Consider the following 21,948-nt stretch of genomic DNA (forward strand, 5'->3'; position numbering starts at 1 on the left):
ATCTTGCTGTGTACCACTGGGTACTTGGATTATTGTGATCACCTAACTTAAGCAATACTACTGCTACCCACAGCATGCTATATGTTGCCTATAGTTGGATATATCAAAGCTGTATAGTACAAAGTATACATTCAATAGTAAGGAAATAATACATTGGTGTTTGATAACACTGATAGTATTAGCTATACACATGATGACTGACTTGATATCAAGCACCGCCAGCACCTCTAATTATCATGTTAGGTATCCATATTTATAAAAAGTAAACAAACTACACTGTAGTGTAAAATAATTTAAAAAATTAAAACATGGGAATAGAGATCGTTGAAAAAAGTGAAGAAACAAGAGTCAAACAAGCCAGCATGTTAAGTACACACAGATCTCTATTTGGACTCAAATAAACATTTATACAGAAGCATTCTCAATACTTATCTGCCTCTAATTTATGAAGAAACTACTGTTTTCCTTAGTTTCTGCCATATCCATTGAGTCCAAATAGAGATCGCTGTGTGCTTAACATGCTGGCTTGTTTAACCCTTGTTTCTTTACTTTTTTCAGCAATCTCTATTCCCATGTTTTTAATTTTTTAAAATTATTTTTACACTAGTTATATATAGATGTGTATTAGTGTAAAAGGATAAATATTCTCAGTATTATACATGTTTATTCGCATGAAAATGTTGACTATTATTATGACTAGGATAAAGCACTTATGGACAAGCTAAAAATTGGTATGTAATAGTTGTAACACGGGTATGAGGGCTTTGCCTGATATGTATGCCCGACTGCCCAAGGACCGCAGGCCCAAGGGCAGAGGGCATACATATCAGGCAAAGCCTGAATGCCCCGTGTTACAGCTAATATGTAACACTTATTAGGCTGATAGCCTGTACAGGGCAATCAATCACCCAAACCAATACGAGTGCTACCACTGGATGTATTATATATGCATACCTAAAATTTTTGATTATGGGTCAGCAGCTAGTACATTCTGGTTACGTTCGGGTATGATAAACAGACTTATCCTAGAGATTTCACGGAAAATTTCTGTTACGCAAGTTTAATGTTTTAATCAGTGCTATTGAATTGTTTATGGAAAAACTGCACAGTTCACTAAAGGCCTAGACAGGTAAGCATGCTTGTAGAGTGGTTACTCTGTGCAGAGTGGTAGCTTTGTGATGGGGGCGTGTCCATATTCGAAAACATGTGGAAACAATCGATGAATAAGCTATAGCACTAGTTTTCACCTTAGCCCAATGTTTTTCAACTCGTAGGATGGCGAGGATAACAAAACACTCTCCATCTGAGTAGTTTTCATAGCGAAGTCCAAGTTGTGCATCCTAATCACATGAGTGTTAATCGATCCCCACAATCGATTTCAGCCTCAACATCTATATAATCACTGCCCAGTTATAGACTGGCTACATTTCATATGTAGCCTGGGCGGCTCCTTTGATCTGAGGTGCAAAAGATTACATGTACATACATTAACCATCATAGCAACAGTGCCGTTTGGGAAAAATTGGGATAACAGCTACGAGTGGCAAGGCAAAAACCAAAGAAGTATAAAATCATGGCAATGAGATACTCTAATAAAACAGTCACTACTGGGTAAAATAGTACACAAAAATGTTGGAAGCATTTGAACCCAGCAACCTTCATATCTAGTACCCATATCCAAATTAATCACAAGCCACTGCAGTTATAGCTGTTCACTTAATGTCTACCTTATAAATGAGAATTCTGATTTAAAGTTATGAAATTAAAGTAGCAACCATAAAATAGATGCAATGAAGTTAATGTAATAAATTGTATTAAATGCCAGTGCGTAGGAGTGTCAAAGCGCCATGCTGGGTTATAACTACCATGCAGCTAGACAGAGCGGCACTGCTACTGTGTGATATAGTAGTTATCACCCTGTTGCGGAGCCACTCTGTCTCTTTCGTGACTTCATAATAACCATGAATGGTATTATTTACCAATGGAACAAAGAGCCAAATAAGGAAATATTGATACAAAGCACACCAGTACAGCACTTAAACCAGGTGTATCCATTCACTGGACTGGACTACTGGACTGGACTACTGGACTGGACTGCTGGACTGGACTACTGGACTGGACTACTAGACTGGACTACTGGACTGGACTACTAGACTAGACTTTAAACAGACTGTAGGACCATCTTTAAACAGACTGTAGGACCAGATATCTTACAGACCTTCAGCATATGCGCAGTAACGCCTAATTTAAAAAAAATTTGACTACAGTTAGCTGTATGTGCCTCATTTTTATGCAAGACAAGATATGGAGAGGAGAGCCCTAGCTTCAAGTGTGGTGTACTACTGTATGAAGTCACTTTTAGCAATTGAAAAAGGTGTTTGTGGTTGAAAAAAATGTCTTTGAGCAAATTTTATGTGAGTCCAGTAGTCCAGTCCAGTAATCCAGTCCAGTAGTCCAGTCCAGTGAATGGATACACCCACTTAAATCTGCTAAATCTTACAAGAAAACTGTTAATCCTTTACACAGTAACACTACAATTACCAATACGATAGTTTAACAAATGTCAAGAACAGTCTGTGCCGATTTTCACTCCAGCAATCACTCCCTACAGTCACTATGGTGAAGAACTAACTTCTTTCAATAACCTCTAGCTTCATCATTCTATCTCAGACTACGGTAGCTACTTATGGTCTTTTCTCTTGCACGCCATACGACACCACCATACCAATTTCTGACAAAGTACCTGGAACTACTGCTCTGTAACATCGCCCTTCACTACAGTTTATAGGATCTCTGTTGTAGCTACGAAGTTGAATCTCCACACAATTCGGACGAAATCTTGAGCACAGTGACAGGAACTCAAACCGGAACTTAATTTACTATTCGTAAATTCTGCGCACTGGGATATAAAATAGTTATATCCCGTATACTCAGATGATATCATTGTTATTACACTCATCCTCGGCTCCGCCTCAGACTCGTGTAACTATAACATAATGCAAAGCTACTATAAAATTATAAATAAAGATACTAAAAAGACACTAAGACAATCTTAATAATTATCATCATGTTAACTTCTGCAGTATGGTGAATTCTTGGTTATCCAAGCCTCAGCGGTTGTAAATTATGTGAAATAAACTACTGATATCACAAGTAAACAATGTTATACATATCAGATTATATTTGTATAACCATATTGTGATGTGACATGCATACCATTGAGACTACAGAAATGAAACAAAAATTTTGGAACTCTCAAGCTGGCAAATAAAATGGTGTATAGGCTTAATTTATTTGAGACTGGCTTCCTTGAATCAAAACTTGCATTTTTTCTTGGTAGCATGCATGACTTTTCACCAATATTTTAAAATAAATATTTTGTATTTCCCAAAATGTACACATGCTTTTGTGTGAACTAAGCAGCTGTTCACTGAGATGGTCACATTATGTGTTAATTTTCTCAGCATGACTGGCATTTAATTTTGCTAACAGGAGTTTAGGACAACAATGTTGTTATGATGCTGAAGGAAAATATATCACCACCAACACACCAGCAGGATCAGCTGATTTTTATTTTCCCACACAGCTTTATTTACAACATCAATCATCAGATTATTTTCCATACAAGACGTGCTGTATTGATACTAATGATCCTGAATTCTGTGAAAAATATTATGGAAAAAGACCAAAAGACAATGGCACTGGCTGCACACCTGCACCACCTAACAGAGGTACAGTAAGCTTGCACTTGCTTAATATGTGCACACGCATGTATATCATGATGTATACTAATGTAGCATTTGCAAGACATTCTGTTGTATCCTACCATCCATACGTTGCATGCATATCATATGCTTCAGAATTGTCACCCAATTTTGGAAAACCATCCTTTTGGGCACATGTAAAATTTGTAGGAAAACTGAATTGAAAATTTCAACAATATTAATTTTTTTTAATTAATTTTTTTGCACATATGGATAAAGCAACTATTAAACCTTCTTGCTGTGAAATTTCACGACCAAATGCTTCTTTCTGCTAGGAGATATGGATGATTTTATCAGACCATGTAGCGATTTCACTATGTGTGAGATACCAATTAACTTACAAGTGGGATGATTTGTTCAGGTGCTAGAATGGTTAAAACTAAGTCTTAGACAATGATACATGGCATTTAATTGAAGAAAAGGACCAGGAACACTTGATTTAACTATCAGAAGTCTCTTTATAATATTTTTAGACAGTAGGAATGGAATTATTTGTGAATAAAGTGATTTGTCACATTTGTCACACTTAATCACTCACAGAATTCTGCTTTACTTTGTTTGAAACTAGTGGACTGGTACAACATTATTAGCTGTGTTTACTTTGGGCAGAGCTTGTGGCCAACACTAAATTATTTACCTTAATAAAAATGAAGTAGGACTCTGACAATAAAAGGTAATGAACAAACTATATGAATGATGCTAGCATTACACTAGGTACCTCTATAGGGAAAATCTCAACATCAGCATGTAACCATCATCTGTGCAATGCCAAAGTAGCACACATAGCTATGTAATGCAATGCTACCATCATTGTTTTTCACTGCTTTTTATTGCTTGAACTTTAGAAAGCCATGCAAGGCTATGTACATTATGGGAATAGTTAGCTATCCTCATGAATAAGATAGTCCCAAAGCACTGTTATGGTGTACTTCATGGTCTTGTAAATTGTAAATTGAGGCCTTGTGATGTTCACATCAATTTATTAAACTTAGGTACTTATTCTAATTCATTTTTAAATTAATGGTTAATAATTTTTTTGGTATAGCATATTTTTTGATATATGTGTGGCCAAGAAAACTGGTGCACCACACCGTGAGTATATTTGCAGGGAGAAACAAAACGTGATTTTCATGCCTACTTAGCTCCGTACTCCCTTCTTGAATTTTTCTACTGCAAATGTCCTACACCTTCAGGACCCCACTTACCAAATTTGAGCAAAATTGTTTAATGCAATCGTGAAATATAAGCCTTCAATTCGGCTTAATTTCTTTGTTTTTTTTTGTTTAGGGGCTCGGGGGCTTAGACACTTTACAAAAACTACTGTAAAATGCAAATGTGTAGCTCAATTGTCTTGAGCTTTGGTACACTTTAAGAATACATTGCAGCACAATCATATGCCACGTTTGGTGTGAATCTGATTAATATCCATAGAACTATGGATGGTTATTTGCATTAAAAAAGGCCAAATTGTTGTCACGCCTACAGGGTAAACCACGTATGGGAATAACTATAAAATCAGTATGCATATACCGTATGGAGGGAAACTTTGGCGCCATTAAAATTTGGCAAATGACCATGAATTCGCCAAATTTTCCCCATCCATATATTTTGCTGGTTAAGAAAATAGGAAACCAAGCCTTGGACTAGTCATATTGAATTTATTTGGTTAATAATCAATGCATTAACATTTAAAGGGACACGCCCCCAAAAGTACATAAAATGCTTAAAATGGCGTAAAAACACAGTGATTTTCGTGTATTTTCAAAGCACCCACAACGTTATGTAGTGGTACCCACAAAAAATGGTCTGCTAATTACTCACATATCTCTAAGGAATACTCCACCTTATTTTCATGGCTGTAGCTGTAACGGATACGTGGGCCCAGCACAATTTTTGAACCTGATTTGTCATTTTGCCCAATGCGTAATGTATTGTGGGATTCACCTGTTACCAAGACTATGGGAATTCACCTTAAACTAATTAGTTTAAACACAAAAAACGGTCTGGAACATTGTGTACATGAATAATACTTCTGTAATTTGAGGAAATTGTACAAAGAGTTGTTGCCCTAGTGTGGGCCATTCAGTCTAAAGACAAAAGTTAAAGAGAGCCACTTCAAGAATAGTGCCACATGAGTAACTTAGTTTATAATGGCTTTGTTCTAGTTTCTGTAGGCCTATATAAACAGACACCATGTTTCCCAAGCCAACTTTTAGTGAGTTTCTCATGCATTTTTGACCTTACCGTGTCTGTAGATATGCGGAATTCCACTAAATTCAGTAAATTTTATTAGGTTCGCAATCCCAATGGCTATTTTCAATATGTTAATTTTCTACTCGACCAAGGGCTACTGGGCCAGGCATCACGCAAGAGCCAAGCCTGCCTCAACTACCTCACTAGGTAGCTAGCTGCTGTACACGTGGTATCCTCAAACCTCACTTCGAAATGGGCGTAACAATTTGCAAATACGTAGCAAGTCCTACCATAATAAGTACGGTATTCACTATTCCAGAGGATGTAAATCTATTGCCTTTTAGTTGATAGCTGACTCCAGGCACCGAAGAGGCATGGCACTCCCAGTTCTCACTTCAGACACAGCACTGAGAGCGATTAGTAATGCACAGCAATTAGTAATCTAATTAATTAAATAGGGCGTGCACTTTGCTAACAGTTCGCCAAATTTTATTTCGCCAACAGTGATATTTTGCTTGATTCGCCAAATTTTTCCTCCTCCAAAGTTTCCCTCCGCATGGTAGATTAACCATCATAACTAACCTTTTGAAAAGAAATCGCATTGACAGCTACAGAGTTACAAGGCGAAAACCAAACAACTGTAAATCACAGGGTCGAAATTAATGTTGTGAATTGGTATGGAAAAACCGGTTATTAACCAGTATTGTCTAGGTCAAGCCAATTATTGGCTAAGAAGCCTTTAAACTGGTTTTGCCCACCCACTTGGTAAACCATAAATTACTCCTGCTGATAGGTGTTAACATCATAACATAACCTCAAAGCATGTGTGAATATGTGATTGTAATAACTGTTATTGTGAGGCAGGATGTTGATGGTCACTTTGGTACCACTGTAAGGCTTCCAACAAGCATGTTTAGTGCCAATATGTCTGCTAGTTTACAATCAGACAATAACCGGTCAATATCCGATCATTCACCTCCCGATGACGGTTTTAGTATACTCTGCAGGTTCACAGCAGTAGTCAAAATACTCTAATAGAACAGTCATCACAGGGTAAAAAAAGTGCATAAAAAATGAAAAAATTCCTGACCAGCGTTCAAACTAGGGACTTCCATACTGAACACCCAAATCCTTAACCACTGAGCCGCTGCTATCACGGCTGATCATCTCACTTTATTAATGAAATTACTAGCTAAAATCTACTCAATAGTCAAGTTCATAATAATCTACCAATGGAAAATCTAGATTGTTCTAGAACATTCTACAAAAATTATGAAAGTATATAGCCATGTCATGCGGCCAAGTACAGCCAGTGTGGGCAGGTGACATAATCATTTTACGGAACCAAAAAACATCGTTTTCATGCATCCGTTGCAGCCTCTTTACAGGTGAGACCCGGCCTTCAATATGCAACAGCTAATAATGAGGATCAAGCTCATGTAGACATTTATGCTTCAGGATTCTGGGGATATAAGCAAACATCTGAAGGCATTTTTATGTCAAAGTGTTGGCTTGTTGGGGCAATTACTTTTTAAAAGTAACTAGTTACATATTACATATTACTTGCAACTGACCTATTTAGTTACAGTTACATATACTTTATTATTACATATTACTTTGTGTCCACAGCCTTAAGCTGTCACGTGTGAAACTACCACCTTATCACGTGACATGATTGCGTTGTTGGACAATGTGCAAATCTTGGTTATAAGTAAGAAGCTGGTGGATAAGCTTCATTCAGTAGATTTTGTTTCTTTGTTGTTGCTAGGTGTTACTCAGTGAAATCAGTTCTAACGAGATTAGTAACGTCATTACTTGTGGTAATAATATTACATAACATTAGACTCATTACGGTACAGTTTGTATAAGCCCTTACTACTTCCTGGGGTTTTGGTGACACTACAAACTTACTAAGTAATAGAATGAGCAAACTTCATAAAACTTGCAGGTTTTCAGGGTAGGCACTGCATAAATTACTGTGGTCCTTAAAGGGTTAATTAATTAATGTTATAGTAACACATAGCTATACCTCTTGCCATACAAAACCCCATGCTGGTGTTTAAACATCATCATTAATTTTAAATGCATGTCTTATAATAATTATGACCTTTAAGGTAATGTATGATCCTTTAAGCAGATCTAAATCTAGGATTAGTCACTGCTCCTCAGTGTAAACTTCGGTATCTGCATGGTGCCAGTAATATCATTTTTCAGATGCACAGTAGTACCTGCCCAATCATGCAATTAGTTTATTTTGTACAGCAGTAATGTGATAAATGTGAACGAAGTGTCATACAGATTAAGTGTGAAAGAAGCTTTTACCTACTATGAAATTAAGCAACCTTTGTACCAGTGCTGAAAAACTGTGAGCATAAGAGTATGTGGATAAAAATCAGATAGAACAAAAAGGTCCCAAAAGTAAAAAAACAATAAAAGCAATGGCCTAAGCTGGGATTGAACCCAGGTTGATTATAATCACTTAGGTGTGCAAATCACCACAGTTGTTTATCTGGTTTTTGATAGGAATGTAGCTCAGCTTTTCAGTGATCCTTCCCTACACCAGTGCCTTCATCGCCCTATAAAGGACAAACAAAATCATGCATTGATTTGCTACAATGCTTGAGTTGCCAGATGATGGGCATTTAATTTTGCTAAAATCCTGCATCAATACGTGCTTTGCATGCCAAGGTACTATGAGTTAAAAGTTGAGTTTTTAAAAGGTGTGCACAGTGGTCCTGTTTAAAAAGAAAAAAAAGTTGCTAACGCATGGATTCAAACCCCATAACCTCCTACACGCTAGTCAGGGATTCTACCACTTGAACAGTTTGTGCTGTGGTTTACAAAGGAATGTTGCTGAAGTTTTCTCTACATCTTGAACTTCTATGCACTGTAGAGAACAAATGGAAGCACGCATGAGCCATCTTAAAATAGCCGGATGATGAGTGCTTGATTATCAGCACTGATTGTGTTAATTATTGCTGAGTTTGGTGAGCAAGCAGCATGACGGACGGACAGATGGTCAGACGACTTTTCAACCTTACATAGATTACTATAGCCATTTCTTGGCATGATTTCACAACCTTTTTCGCCCAAGCTTTTAAAAGCCACATCAATTTTTCACAGCTTAGCTGTTTTTGTGTGGATGATTATATTTAATCAAAAACAGCCAAACTGTAAAAAAAAGGTGCAGCCTCCAAAAAGCCAGAGTGAAAAAAGATGTGAAATCAAAGGTGGCAGCCAAGGAATGGCTGTGATGGTAGGTTAATGACAAAAATTTTAATAACGACAATTCAGGTGAAGTAACACCAAATTCACCTGGATTGTCATTATTAAATTTTTTACCATTAACCTACTGCCACCTTTGATTTCACATCTTTTTCACCCTGGCTTTTTGGAGGCTGCACCCTTTTTTACAGCTTGGCTGTTTTTGATTATATATCACTTCTCTTTGTAATTTCATACCTAAAGCCAGCCTATGGCCAGCTTTAGGTTTTTTTTAACTTGTCTTTTTCTATACCACAGATCTAGAGAGAAGATTATTATGAAGAAGATTTTAATGATTTGTTTAGCTACATGTACTTTAGGCAATAATTTTTAATTTTGTTGATTGATCATAAAAATAAGTCACACAGGTTAAACTACATGTATTTGCAGCTACAGGGAAATGTGTATGTAGTTCTTTTCTACAGGGAGCCTCATAATGTAACTGTACTCTTTGACTACATGGTGAATAGTTTGTAGTTGAACTTACCACATGGTGGGTTATTTCTAGCTGAAACACTCTACAAAATGTAGCTGAGATTGCTCCAGTTTCCAGCTGATCTATCTACAGAGTGACTTGTTTCTAACTGATCTCTCTACAGGGTGACTTGTTTCCAGCTGAACTCTGCACAGGGTGACTTGTTTCTAGTTGATCTTTCTACAGGGTGACTTGTTTCTAGCTACACTCTCTACAGTGTGACTTGAAATGTAGTTGAACACCCTACTGGGTGACTTGATCCAGCCAGGGTGATTTGTTTCTGGCTGATCTTTCTACAGGGTTATTTGTTTCTAGCTGATCTCTCTACAGGGCTGCTTGTTTCTACTGAGCTCTCTACAGGGTGATTTGAAAAATAGTTGAACTCTTTGCAGGTAACAGGGTAACTTGCCTAACTGATCTCTCTACAGGGGGATTTGTTTCTAACTGAATGAATACTGTGCAGGGTGATGTATTTCTAGTTGATCTTTCTACTGAAAGATTTGTTCATAGCTGGATTCTCCATTGGGTGACTTTGAAAGTAGTTGGACTCTTACGGGGGTGACTTGATCATGCTGACCTCCCACAGCCTCACTCTACAGGGTACCTTGTTTCCAGCAGATCTCTCTATAGAGTGATTTTTCTAGTAGATCTCTCTACAGCGTGATTTTTTCTAGCTGATCTGATTTATTTCTAGCTGAACACCCAGAGAAAAGCCTATGAAAATGAGATGGAAACCATGAAATTTCATGGACACTGCCTATGAAAATTTGACAATTCATAGCCGCTGCAATCATGAAATTTTCTTGTGTCATGAAGCATTTCATGGCATGGATATTACAATGAAATATCAATGAAATGACTTTCATGGCACTTAATGGGAATTATTTTACTGTTCATGGATAATCTATAGGTGTTTCATGGCACTGGTCTCTGGTAGTGCTGCATGGTACAAACTTCATTCTATGTCATCTTTCTACAAGGGGACTTGTTTCTGACTAATCTTTCAACAGTGTGGTTTGTTTCAAGCTGATCTTTCTACAGGGTGATTTGTTTCTAGCTGATCTCTCTACAGAGTGATTGAAATGTAGCTAATCTCACTGAAGGGTGACTTGTTTCTAGCTGATCTTTCTACAAGTGATTTATTTCTAGCTGGTTTCTCTACGAGTGACTTCTTACTGGTTGAACTCTCTATAGGCTGACTTGTTTCTACCAGATCTCTCTACAGGGTGATTTGTTTCGAGCTGATCTCTGTACAGGGTGATTTGAAATGTAGCTTATGTCTTTACAAGGCTATACTTGTTTCTAGCTGTCTCCTATACAGGGTGACTTCAAATGTAGCTGTTGAACCCTTTGTAGGATAACTTGTTTCTAGCTGATCTCTCTACTGAAAGAGTTTGTTTGTAGCTGAACTCTCTACAGGGGTTGCTTATTTCTAGCTGAATCACTCTACGAAATGTAGCTGAATTCTCTCTAGGTGGTTTGTTTTTAGCTGATCTCTCTACGGGTGACTTGTTTCCAGCTGAACTGTCTGCAGGGTAACTTATTTCTAGCTGATCTCTCTACAGAATGATTTGTTTCTAGCTGATCTCTACAAGGTGAATTGTTTCTAGCTAATTTCTCTACAAAGTGACTTGTTTCTACCAGATCTCTCTACAGGGTGATTTGTGTTGAGCTGATCTCTCTACAGGATGATTTGAAATGTAGCTTATCTCTTTACAAGGTTACTTGACTCTCTACAGAGTGACTTCAAATGGATTTGAACTCTTTGCAGGGTAATTTGCTTCTAGATGATCTTTCTACTGAAATAGTTTGTTTGTAGCTGAACTCTCCACATGGTTGCTTATTTCTAGCTGAAACACTCTATGAAATGTAGCTGAATTCTGTATAGGGTGACTTGTTTCTAGCTGATCTCTCTATGGGTGGCTTGTTTGCAGCTGAACTCTCTACAGGGTGACTTGTTTTTAGCTGATCTTTCTACAGGGTGATATGTTTTTAGCTGATCTCTACTGAGCTCTTTATGGGGTGACTTGAAGCGTAGCTGAACTCTCACCACTTAGAAATGATAAGCGCCTCTGAAAAAGTGTCTTAAGCTGACTGCATTTTATAGGCCACTGCCTGCTCCACAATAAGCATACTAGTCTATTATGCCGCCTAGCTACTAGAATAGTTTAAGAACATTGTGTAAATGCACCAAGACGTACAGTAGGGGACTTTAAAAAATTTACATATGGTTCAAAAAGAACTATTGTAATACTATTGGTACTACTATTAGCAAGAGTATATAATAAAGAGAAGAGTGTCTAACTTCCATATGTGCTATCAAAAATGAGCACATAAAGACCTTTGGCTTCCTTTGATGGTGTTGATAATCCATGGTTCACACATGCTGGCCCACGGGATTCACAAATTACAAAGTACACATGTGAACAATAAAAATTGCGTCAAGGTCCAGGAGTGTCAAAACTCGAAAGGAGGTGAAGTCTAACATGGACAATTCTGATGAAACTAGCAAGCTCTCTGTCAAACGGACTCATAAGCAAACGAAGTGTAATGACGGCACTAGCTATAGCAAGCTCCCTGCCAAATGGACTCCAAGTAAGCAGAGGAACTTTAGTGATGGTACTAAGCAAATCAGCAAGCTCCCTGCCAAACGTACTAGGAAGGAGACAAAGTGTGGCGACTCTGAACGATTGACCAGCAAGCGTAGCAAGCAGGCACATAAGAATGCAAGACTGCCAACGGATGCCGATGAGCAATCAACCAGCCAGCCTTCTACACATAAACAGACTCGGAAAGTGCTGAATAAGAAAGAGAGGCAAGGACTGTGCAACTTTTTGAACTCAGTTGATGTTTCTGTTTTGATTGATGCTGCACGTTGCAAGCTGGACGAGTTGTCTTTACCAGAGATCCTTCGAGAGTTTGTTCTTGGATTGTTTAAAAATAGACAGCTTCTTCAAGGTATTTTAGTACACCACAGAAAAAGATTTGTGGAATTATTTACTGAATGCCAAAAAGGAGTAGATTCATTTTTACGTTTCCAGCTACAGTGGCACCATCGTTGCAGTTCGTTTCTCTTAGGCAAAGAATATTCTTTGTCAGAAATTAATTTTTGCAAGTCCGCTGAAGCTTCAGTGGCCACTGTAAGAGAAGAATGGTTGAATTTTTGTGAAGATCATCACATACCAATCAATGACAGCAAGAAAGTGATGATACCTATATCTTCGGCTGTATATGAGCTTCTGTTGGAAAGGAGTGGTGATTTTCAGAATGACCTTAAGGGTAGCAGTTCTAGCAGGGAATTGATGCAACAGCCTGCCAATTCAGTTGATGGCGATGATGTCTACTTGCGTTTTGGAGGTACAGCACTCTGTGACATGCTGCATCAACATTACAAGCAAATCAATAGTTGTGCCGAAACACAGAGACATGTTCTGTCCCAAGATATAACCATACTCCAAGCTATAAATATGAAAGATAAATCTAAGTTACCTCAGTACCTTATGTACCGTGATAAAGGCTATATGTACTTCCCAGGTATGACTTTTATTCCATTTTTACAGAGCTTGGATGAAGTGGTTAAAAGTGTAATAAACAATGACACAGTACAAGATGACGACCAGATCATAAAGGTGATTTTGTATCTCAATTTGCAGTTATTGTGTATTGTATTGTCTCATTTCAGGTATATAGTACATGAAAAGGTAAAAGAAGAAGAATGCCTTAAAGAATCTTTTTTACAAACTTTAGCTGGGAGATTACCAATTGCAAATTTTCACACATTTGATGAAGAAGCAATGAACACTGTATATAACGTCCTGGTGTGCAAACTCTGTAACACTCGGATTCAAGAGGTGGTGTCAACAGTAAAACAACAAATGGCATCTAAGAAAGGCCTAGCCTCTACAACAGATGTTAATTTACGGCCACTTTTGTTTGTAAACCACACCAAACTTGAGACTAAGTTTACACTAAATAATAGACTTTCATTATCACATGTCATTACAATTATGAGACAATAAATCTTTTGTGTTGTGCTTATTGTAAGTTTTTATTTGCAGTGGGAGCTCAGTTATGTTGAGATTCTGATCTCGATACCCTTTCCCACTATGGTGTGTGGTGACAGTCTGCTTGACAAAATGAGCAGCTCTGGCTGTGCAATAATTGACCGAATCCAACTTTCCCCCAGTGTTATGCTTGTACTGGCTGAACAGGCTTTCCACAGCTGATCCAGATAGTCGCACAGGTGCAATGAAGTAAGTTGGATACGTCTCGAAAAACCACTTACTAAAAGCTCTAAAGCCGTAAACATCAACCCTTAAGAGATCCCATGCTGTAGAAAAAAAAACAAATATACAGGATAGTTAGTACACACAAACAGAATAACCAGAATTGTTGAACGTTCACATTTTGCCTTGTATTTCACAGCTTGACTGACAAATTATTTAATGCCCTATATAAGATATGCCTACATCCTTGCCTACATGCATAAAATTGATTTCTAAAGTCTGTCTACGTTACCAGGGACGGATCCAGGAGTTGGCAAGGGGAGAAGCACAAATATTTAATAGCTGGAATGGTTATTTTTTGAGGTACTTAGTATATAAAATTGGAGGAGGGTTGTATTTGTCAAATGTTTCATCCTGGGTCCGCCATTGATTTAAAAATGTATGCTTACTTTGCCAAGATAGAAACAACTTTTGTGTACTAGATGTGTGAAGAAACTTTGGATCTGTGTACATAAGAAAGGTTCTAAAAGATAATTTGATTACAAAAAAGGGCATACCTTTCTGGAGAATAGAATTGAGCCAGTTAGTAAAGTATAAAAATCTTCTATCTATGTTCTTGATTACATCAGAATCCATGTTTCTCATGCAATCATGGCTTAAGAATCAAATAGCCTATTGCAAGCCTCTAGATACTCGAGAGTCTCTGATGTTACTCCAGCAGAGCTTATGATAACGTTCGGACACCGGACAAAATCCGGTCAAATTGCATAGATGTCTGACCATAATGCAATTTGTCCAGACACTGTGTCCCATCAAAGCACAAGGAAGGAGCCTAAAGGCTGAGCTGGCATGCATCAACAATAACAGTCACTTGGTTGCCAGGAGATAGTATACATTCTTACAACCCAAAAGAGTGACCACAAATGTACCAATGCCAACCCTTTAGTTTACTGTAACCACATAACAGCTGCAGTAAGGCATGTGACATCTTACCACTTAATGTTCATTTGTTATGCTATAGTGGACATATTGGGCATTCATCTTCCACATGTCCAGTTAATTTTGGAAATTGTCCGGCAAATTCTGGTTTGCCAGGACATTGTGGCAGGACAACAGAGAAGTCTTATCATAAGCTCTGCTCCAGCATCTACTGGTGTAGGTTCCTGGTTAGCATACCGGTGGAGCTCTCCTAAAACTTACTCTTGCTGTTGAAAAAAATGATGTGTTAAAATTAAACTTATGTATTTAATGCTAAACATACTTGCATGATTTTTGCAGGGTGAACATTCAACTTGGTCCAGGCATCACGCAGAATGTGAGTCTCCCTTAGCCTTGGAACCATTCTAGCTAAACCTTGCTTTGCCCACTCCAGCTCTCTTTGATATAAATCATCAATAGCCTTCCACCAAAATGCACATTTATCTACTCGTTGAAATTGTTTTGAACCATCTGTCTTCAACAAGAACAGTGCATTGATCATGTTCTTTAACTGCAATTTAATAAGCATGTAAGCACACTCAAATGTAAACAGTATACCTGATGTGACGGACAAATGAGCCAATAAATTCGGTGAGGAGGGTTGAATGGATTGGTCATCCATGGCTGTACGGCAAACTTGTCTTCACCATCAGTACCAGAATAAGCACCACGATGACTATGGCAGGCTTTGATGGTAGGAATGTTGGATGAGCCCCAGTCGCACACCAAAATGCTGGTTTTCAATCTGTGGCATTAAAACAGTTTTACTGTTTCCAGCGCACAAGCCAACACAAACTTGCTATCAACAGAAGATGCACATGTGAAATATGGCCCTCTGATATCAGAACTGCTCATCAAATCTTGCCATAAAAATTGCAACACATATGATGTTTGTTTGCTGCCCTCAGAATTTTGCAATAGCAAATAAATATCATTTAGTGATGCAAGATCTGTTGGTGTCATGGCCAATCCCATTAGCTGGTTATTCCAAGAGTTCCACATAAGCTGACAAGCAACTTTAACTTCATCGAATATCAGTGCTCCATCTCCTCTCGGTTCCTGTTTCCCTGACAATCTGCACTGTTCCTTCAATACCATGTAGCGAGACACCTGATCAGCTATACAAGCTGAACTGACCCCAGGTGAATGAAAGAAAGTGCCTGAGTAAGACTGTAGTGTTCACTTGGCTGGCAAACTCAACATATTGAAATCTTTCGGTGCCTTGTAGGCAGCAGGACTACGACAGTATATTGCCAAGGCTACAGAAATTGATATACTGTAACAACATACACTTGACAATCAATACATACACTTACCCATTCTGATTGTAATCATGCTCCATCGATTACCTCGTCCACCATTGCCTATAAAAAGAAGATGACACCATGTTATAACACTTTAAAGCTATCTTACAGTTGGTTGCCTGATCACAAGAAAACTCCTTCTGCTGCCAATTTAAATCTGTAGCCCCGATATCCTTCAGTATGCATCCAACGTTATGCTTATCTCCTTCTTCATATAGCTTTTGCAACTCCTCCTCTCCCATCTTCTTCACCAAAGCACACATCTCATAATTCTGCTCATCATCTAAAACAATCTCATGTTCTTCATATCGTGCCAGCTTTCTGATGTTATTAGTTCTCTCATACTGAGCTAACTTTCTTCACTTTACTTGGCTAGCTGGGCTCATGTATGACATCCTGGCTCGGGACGATGGACACTGTCTTTTTACGTTCCTTGTTGGCGTTTCTGCTTCTGTATTCCTCTTCTGATACTTCAAATCTGTCACAAACCACTTGCATGGGTAGCACTTCACTTCTTTTGACGATTTCTCTGCTGCTGTAGCATTGTGGGCAGGCTGAAATAGAAGCTTGAAATTCACCGAATCAATCCGTTTAAACAGAAATTCTGTAAGCCACACACTCTTAATATGGAAGTGGATCACATCAAAGAACTCTGTCATGTATTGCTCTTACTGAATTCCTGGGCAAAACTTGTACTGAGACTTTTCACTAATCACCTTGCACAAATTTGTGATATCCTTAGTAGACTCAAAATTTTCACGCTTCCATAGCCTCATCAGTACATGTACAGTGTAGAACTTGTAATGTACTATGACTTGAATTCGTGGCGTGATTCCCAGAGGGGGGTGATCAAATACTTCATGTGGAGTAATCATCAAAACTGGCAGTTGCACACCATCAATCGAAACATGTGACATCACAAAAGAAAATTCCACTAACAATGACTTGCGTTGTCCTGGATGACTTTCAGAAACTCTGCTTGGCACTCTGTCGATACAGTCGATAAGTCGTAGTTTCCAGAGCTGGTGTCGTTCGAATCTGAACCAGACATTTCCACGAAGTGGCTTACATCGCTAGTTTCATCAGTAAGTTTACATGCTGAAACTTCCTCCTGTTCTATACAACCGGCCATAGACCACACAGTTGAAGGATGACTGCTCACTCGTGTCGGCGTTTCCATCCATAGACTGCAGGTTCAGTTGTCTCTCAACATGCTAAATGTCTAAATTAACACAGTGGCTTTTTACATAAATATACTAGTAAAACCGGAAAGTCCTTACGTGCTCATTTTTGATAGCGCATATGGAAGTTAGACACTCTCCTCTTTATTATATACTCTTGCTATTAGTAATTACCATTAGTTTTTACAATTGCCTTAGTAATTACAATAGTAATTATGATTGCTTGTGTTGTGTTGTATGTTTTGTTAATTGACTGCTACATGACAGCTGCAAAGTTACAAATTTCACTGCCCATGCTGTTATCAAGCTTGGTGCCAGCTGGTAGTTACACATTTAATTTGTTCTTGCCCCTCTGTGTGTGGTTGTGCATGCAACTGGCAACTAGACTTGTTTTGTTTTAAACATGTAAACATATTGTAAACATAATAGTAATTACGATGTGTTTGGTTTTTACCATTAAAATGGTCGTAAAACTATTACATTACAATGGTCTTTACAAAACCAAATGTAAACTTTTTAAAGTCACCTACTGTATGAAGAACTGCTGGAACTTGCTTAGCTCGGCTTAGCTAGTAATTGCTTGCCTGCTGCACAATGAGCATGCTGGTCTATAATGTCACCTAGCTACTAAAGTTTAGAAACATTATGCAAACAAATATTCTGGGGAAATAGAGAGTGACCTATAATTAATGCAGTCAGCTTCAGACACTTTTTCAGCGGCACTTATAATTTCAAAGTGGTGATAACATCATGTGAGACACCGTGACGGAAGAAAAAGTGGATTGGCCATGCAAGACTAGTTGCAGAGGTACCTAGTACAAGTATAGCGTGTTGTGAAGTGTATAAAATTCCAAAAATAGTTGGATTCCTGCGGGTCCCAGGTCCACCTATCCTTTCTAAACTACTCTTGTAGCTAGGTGACATAATAGACTAGTATGCTCATTGTGCAGCAGGCAAGTGGCCTATAAATGCAGTCACTTTTTCAGAGCAGCTTACAATTTCTAATTGGCGTGTAAACATTGTGCAAGATGCCATGACGGGGAAAAAGTGGATTGGTCACTTGCAGAGGTATCTAGTACAAGTATAGAATATTGTGACGTGTATAAAATTCCAAGAAGAGTTGGATCCCCAAGTCCCCTGGTCCTGGGTCCACTGTTTTTACCTTCCCGTTTAGATGTATTGTGCAAATGCACCATGATGTATGAAGTCTGATTATTGAGCTATTGGAACTTGCCTAGCTTGGACTGCTCAAATGTAACGTCATACTCGCTCGCACTGCTCGAATGCAAGTGATTAAAAACTCACTAATTAAAGAGTGTGGCACCTGTTTCCTTCGCAAGTATTCATCCTGTTTCGTATGGGATGAATACTCACGAAGGAAACGGGTGCCACGCCTTTTAATTAGCGAGTTTTTTTAATCACTCCCAATCGAGCAGCTTGAGCGAGTGCGATGTTACATTTGAGCAGTACTGTAGTAATTGCTATTTCCCCAGAATATTATTTGTTTGCACAATGTTTCTAAGTATATAGCTAGGTGACATAATAGAATAGTTTGCTCATTGTGCAGCAGGCTAGTGGTATATAAATACAGTCAGCTCATAGATAGACTGCAGTATATCTATGGTCAGCTTCAGACACTTTTCAGAGGTGTTTATAATTTCTAACTGGTGTAGATAAACATCGTGTGAGACACCATGACGGGGAAAAAGTGGATTGGCCATGCAAGACTACTTGCAGAGGTAACTAGTACAAGTATAAAATATTGTGAAGTGTATAAAATTCCAAGAAGAGTTGGATCCCCGTGGGTCCCTGGTCCCCGGGTCCACTGTTTTTACCTACCCGGTTACAGTGATTTAGGTGTTCAGCGATTCATGCTGTGATTGCCCACTTACCCCACCCAGCCATTTTAAACTCCAACCTTCTGTGTTTAACAACCAACTTGGCATTCCAGGATGGAGGGGCACAGTAAGACTGTTTGAAGAATAGCCATAATTTTTTTTTTAATTTTAAGGCTTTACAGCACAAGTGCTGAAGGTCTGTAGGACACCTAGTCCTACAGCCTGTTTAAAGTTGTTACAAAAAGTGTGTTTGAAAAGGTGGAGAAAGGCGAAAAAAATACATGACTGGACCTGGGCAGCCTCAAACTTGCAGCCATCTGATTAACACTCGAACGCTTACATAATGCTGACTGGCATAGCCATCTCTCAAGTGCAGTCAATCAAATGCAGAGACCACAGAAACACCCTAACCTTTTTACTTGAGAGATTTTGTATGCTCCTAGGCTTGCCCAATTTTCCAAATTAGCCTATAAAGTGTTGTTGTTCACTGGCTTGCCTGAGATGTTAAGTGGTACTTAAAACTTGCATACCTAATTTTGAGGTAGTTTTGGCCAAACATCACAAAGCAAACAAAAATGTTTCAATCTCAAATCAGGACTTTATTTATAAACAGTAATATACCTATTAGTCTCCTAAAATGCGGTTTGCCAAAACTAAACTCTTAATAAAGACAACCAAGAGTATGTCGTATTTAGGTTTTAACGTATGCCTCTGTATGAACTATTAACGATAGAGAGATTCCCCAACCACACCACAACGTTACTCACCATAAAATTCCTGATAAAATAGTACCTAGCATTGATGCAGTTGGGAAAAGTGCCTTTCATCACACTACTTGGAAAATAGCCTTCTCGCCATGGCTATACACTGCTTCAATAATCAAGGCATATCTTCACCTTATGTACTGTAACTGGATCTGTGAAAACCTGACATAATCATGCATTTTTCAAATTCTTGATTAATAAATATTTATAATCTACTTAGCCAAGTGGCTCTTGCAAAGTTTCTGCCTCATATGCCAATAAACAAAGTGACAATAACAGAAGAATCAATTTGTATAGCAAGTATAGGGAAATTAAATTATATGCATTAACTAAAACAGTTGTAACTTACAAAGTCAATGACACGAAGCTAACTAAACTTGTACCATCCTGTTCACCATGTGTAGGGGATTTGATTGCTGGGTAAGTTTTTCCTTGTATCACCTTTCTTCACAGGAAAATTTAGTGAAGAAAGATCAATTGTGTACTATCGTTTTGACCATGCATAAACACCCATAACTTATATACTCTTTTATGTATTCTTTTACCAAAACAAAGATGTTTTAATCCTCTTGAGTAGACGAATAAGAAGATATCTAGGTTTTATCATTAGACTAAGAATAAAGGATTCAAATCATTTATGGAATTATTGTAATCAATTCTTTATACTACTCTAAGTGTTGGGCTTGCACAGTGGTGTTGGGTTTTTGCAGATCCAGTAACATATTTAGTCCTAGTGCCTTAAGCTAAGCGACATCATGTTCTACTGAATCTAGTTGTATACATCTGATTGGATACTCGTATCAAGTCCCAACAAATTCTGGTAACAAAGACGTCCACCATTGTGTTGTGTGAAACTTTAACATATTATTATACAGTACGGTAGCACTGTGTATTAGGGATCATGGAGATTTGGGTTTTCCTAGCCAAAAACAACTAGCTTCACAACTCCATCCTAGCACCTTGGCAGTATTGGTTAGGTATAACTAAGCCCAAAAGTGCCTTCAGTACATTCCTAAAGGCTTCCAATAAATTGTTACAAAACTTTTTAAAAAATTATCCAATGGAATTTTCTACTGACTGCCTGCCCTGCCTGCCCTGCCTGCCCTGCCTGCCCTGCCTGCCCTGCCTGCCCTGCCTGCCCTGCCTGCCCTGCCTGCCTGATACCTTCAAGCAAGTGTAATTCGATAATGGCTAAGGCTATGGGCTTGATTTTTTCAATGTTTGACATTGCTTCATCCCGAGACATGCCTTATGGCATACCGTAGTACGTACAATGCACACATCATGGACTTACTTTTGTCCTCCATTGTTTCCCATTTCTTTTTGCTGACAGCCCAAGGTGTCAATTCGCAGTAGCATGATGCATAGTTTCCCTACAGTACGTTTGTAAACAGCAATCATCCATATTTTCCGTGGTGACTGGACTGTTGCAGTGACGATTCTAACACTGTTCTTCGTTTGTAATGGTGTGTAACGGACTGAACATAGCTGAAAGTGAAGTGTAATGGCCGCTGCACTTTTGAGGCAGTAATTGATAGTTTGTTGTTTTTTTTATAGTTGCGGTGCGTGAATCATATTTTTATGGTGACTGGATTGTTGCAGAGGCACTTCTTCTACTGTTTTTCGTCTGTACCACTGTGTAACGGACTGAACATAGCTGAAAGCAAAGCACAATGGCCACTGCACTTTCAAAGCAGTATTTGATAGCTGGGGTGCATGTTTAGATGAAAACATCAATTCTGGCGCCATCCTTTCTTTTGATACAGTATACATGGGTTTACCAGTCATAAGGGTGTTGCAAAAAAGTAAGCAAACAGGTTTAAGGAAAATTAGGAATTTTAAGTTTCATTGGGGATCATAGAAAAAAAGTAGGGAAACAAGGGAGGCTGCAGATAAACTAGTAAACATTTAATCCCTAATTCACTCTTGGATATAGACTGAATTAGGGATTAAATGTTCAC

At 38.3% G+C, this 21,948-nt stretch overlaps 2 protein-coding genes across 2 annotated transcripts in view; one reads left to right on the forward strand and one right to left on the reverse strand.

Moving 5' to 3' along the window:
• Window positions 1-21,948, forward strand: part of LOC136246794 (protein mesh-like) — a 121,177-nt gene that overhangs the window by 73,969 nt on the left and 25,260 nt on the right. The window contains exon 6 of the mRNA XM_066038352.1: window positions 3,493-3,731. Coding sequence (XP_065894424.1) covers window positions 3,493-3,731 — 239 coding nt within the window. The remainder of the gene's footprint in view (window positions 1-3,492; window positions 3,732-21,948) is intronic.
• LOC136246314 (uncharacterized) lies at window positions 13,671-15,998 on the reverse strand. The gene is made up of 5 exons (XM_066037711.1): window positions 15,697-15,998; window positions 15,459-15,645; window positions 15,184-15,411; window positions 14,916-15,127; window positions 13,671-14,026 (listed from the first exon to the last, which is right to left on the reverse strand). Exons 1-4 carry the CDS (start codon window positions 15,996-15,998, stop codon window positions 15,119-15,121), a joined length of 726 nt encoding a protein of 241 aa, XP_065893783.1. The 3' UTR covers window positions 13,671-14,026; window positions 14,916-15,118.

The sequence above is a fragment of the Dysidea avara genome, chromosome 2 (genome assembly GCF_963678975.1).
Source record: "Dysidea avara chromosome 2, odDysAvar1.4, whole genome shotgun sequence".
NCBI lineage: Eukaryota > Metazoa > Porifera > Demospongiae > Dictyoceratida > Dysideidae > Dysidea > Dysidea avara.

What these genes read in the sequence shown, in the direction of transcription:
- LOC136246314 (XM_066037711.1), bottom strand. Translation starts at nt 15,998, where the DNA reads ATGGTATTGAAGGAACAGTGCAGATTGTCAGGGAAACAGGAACCGAGA. An exon ending in GCATCTTCTGTTGATAGCAA is followed by an intron (nt 15,646 to 15,696) that starts GTTTGTGTTGGC and finishes TTAATGCCACAG; the next exon opens with ATTGAAAACCAGCATTTTGG. An exon ending in TCATTTGTCCGTCACATCAG is followed by an intron (nt 15,412 to 15,458) that starts GTATACTGTTTA and finishes ATTAAATTGCAG; the next exon opens with TTAAAGAACATGATCAATGC.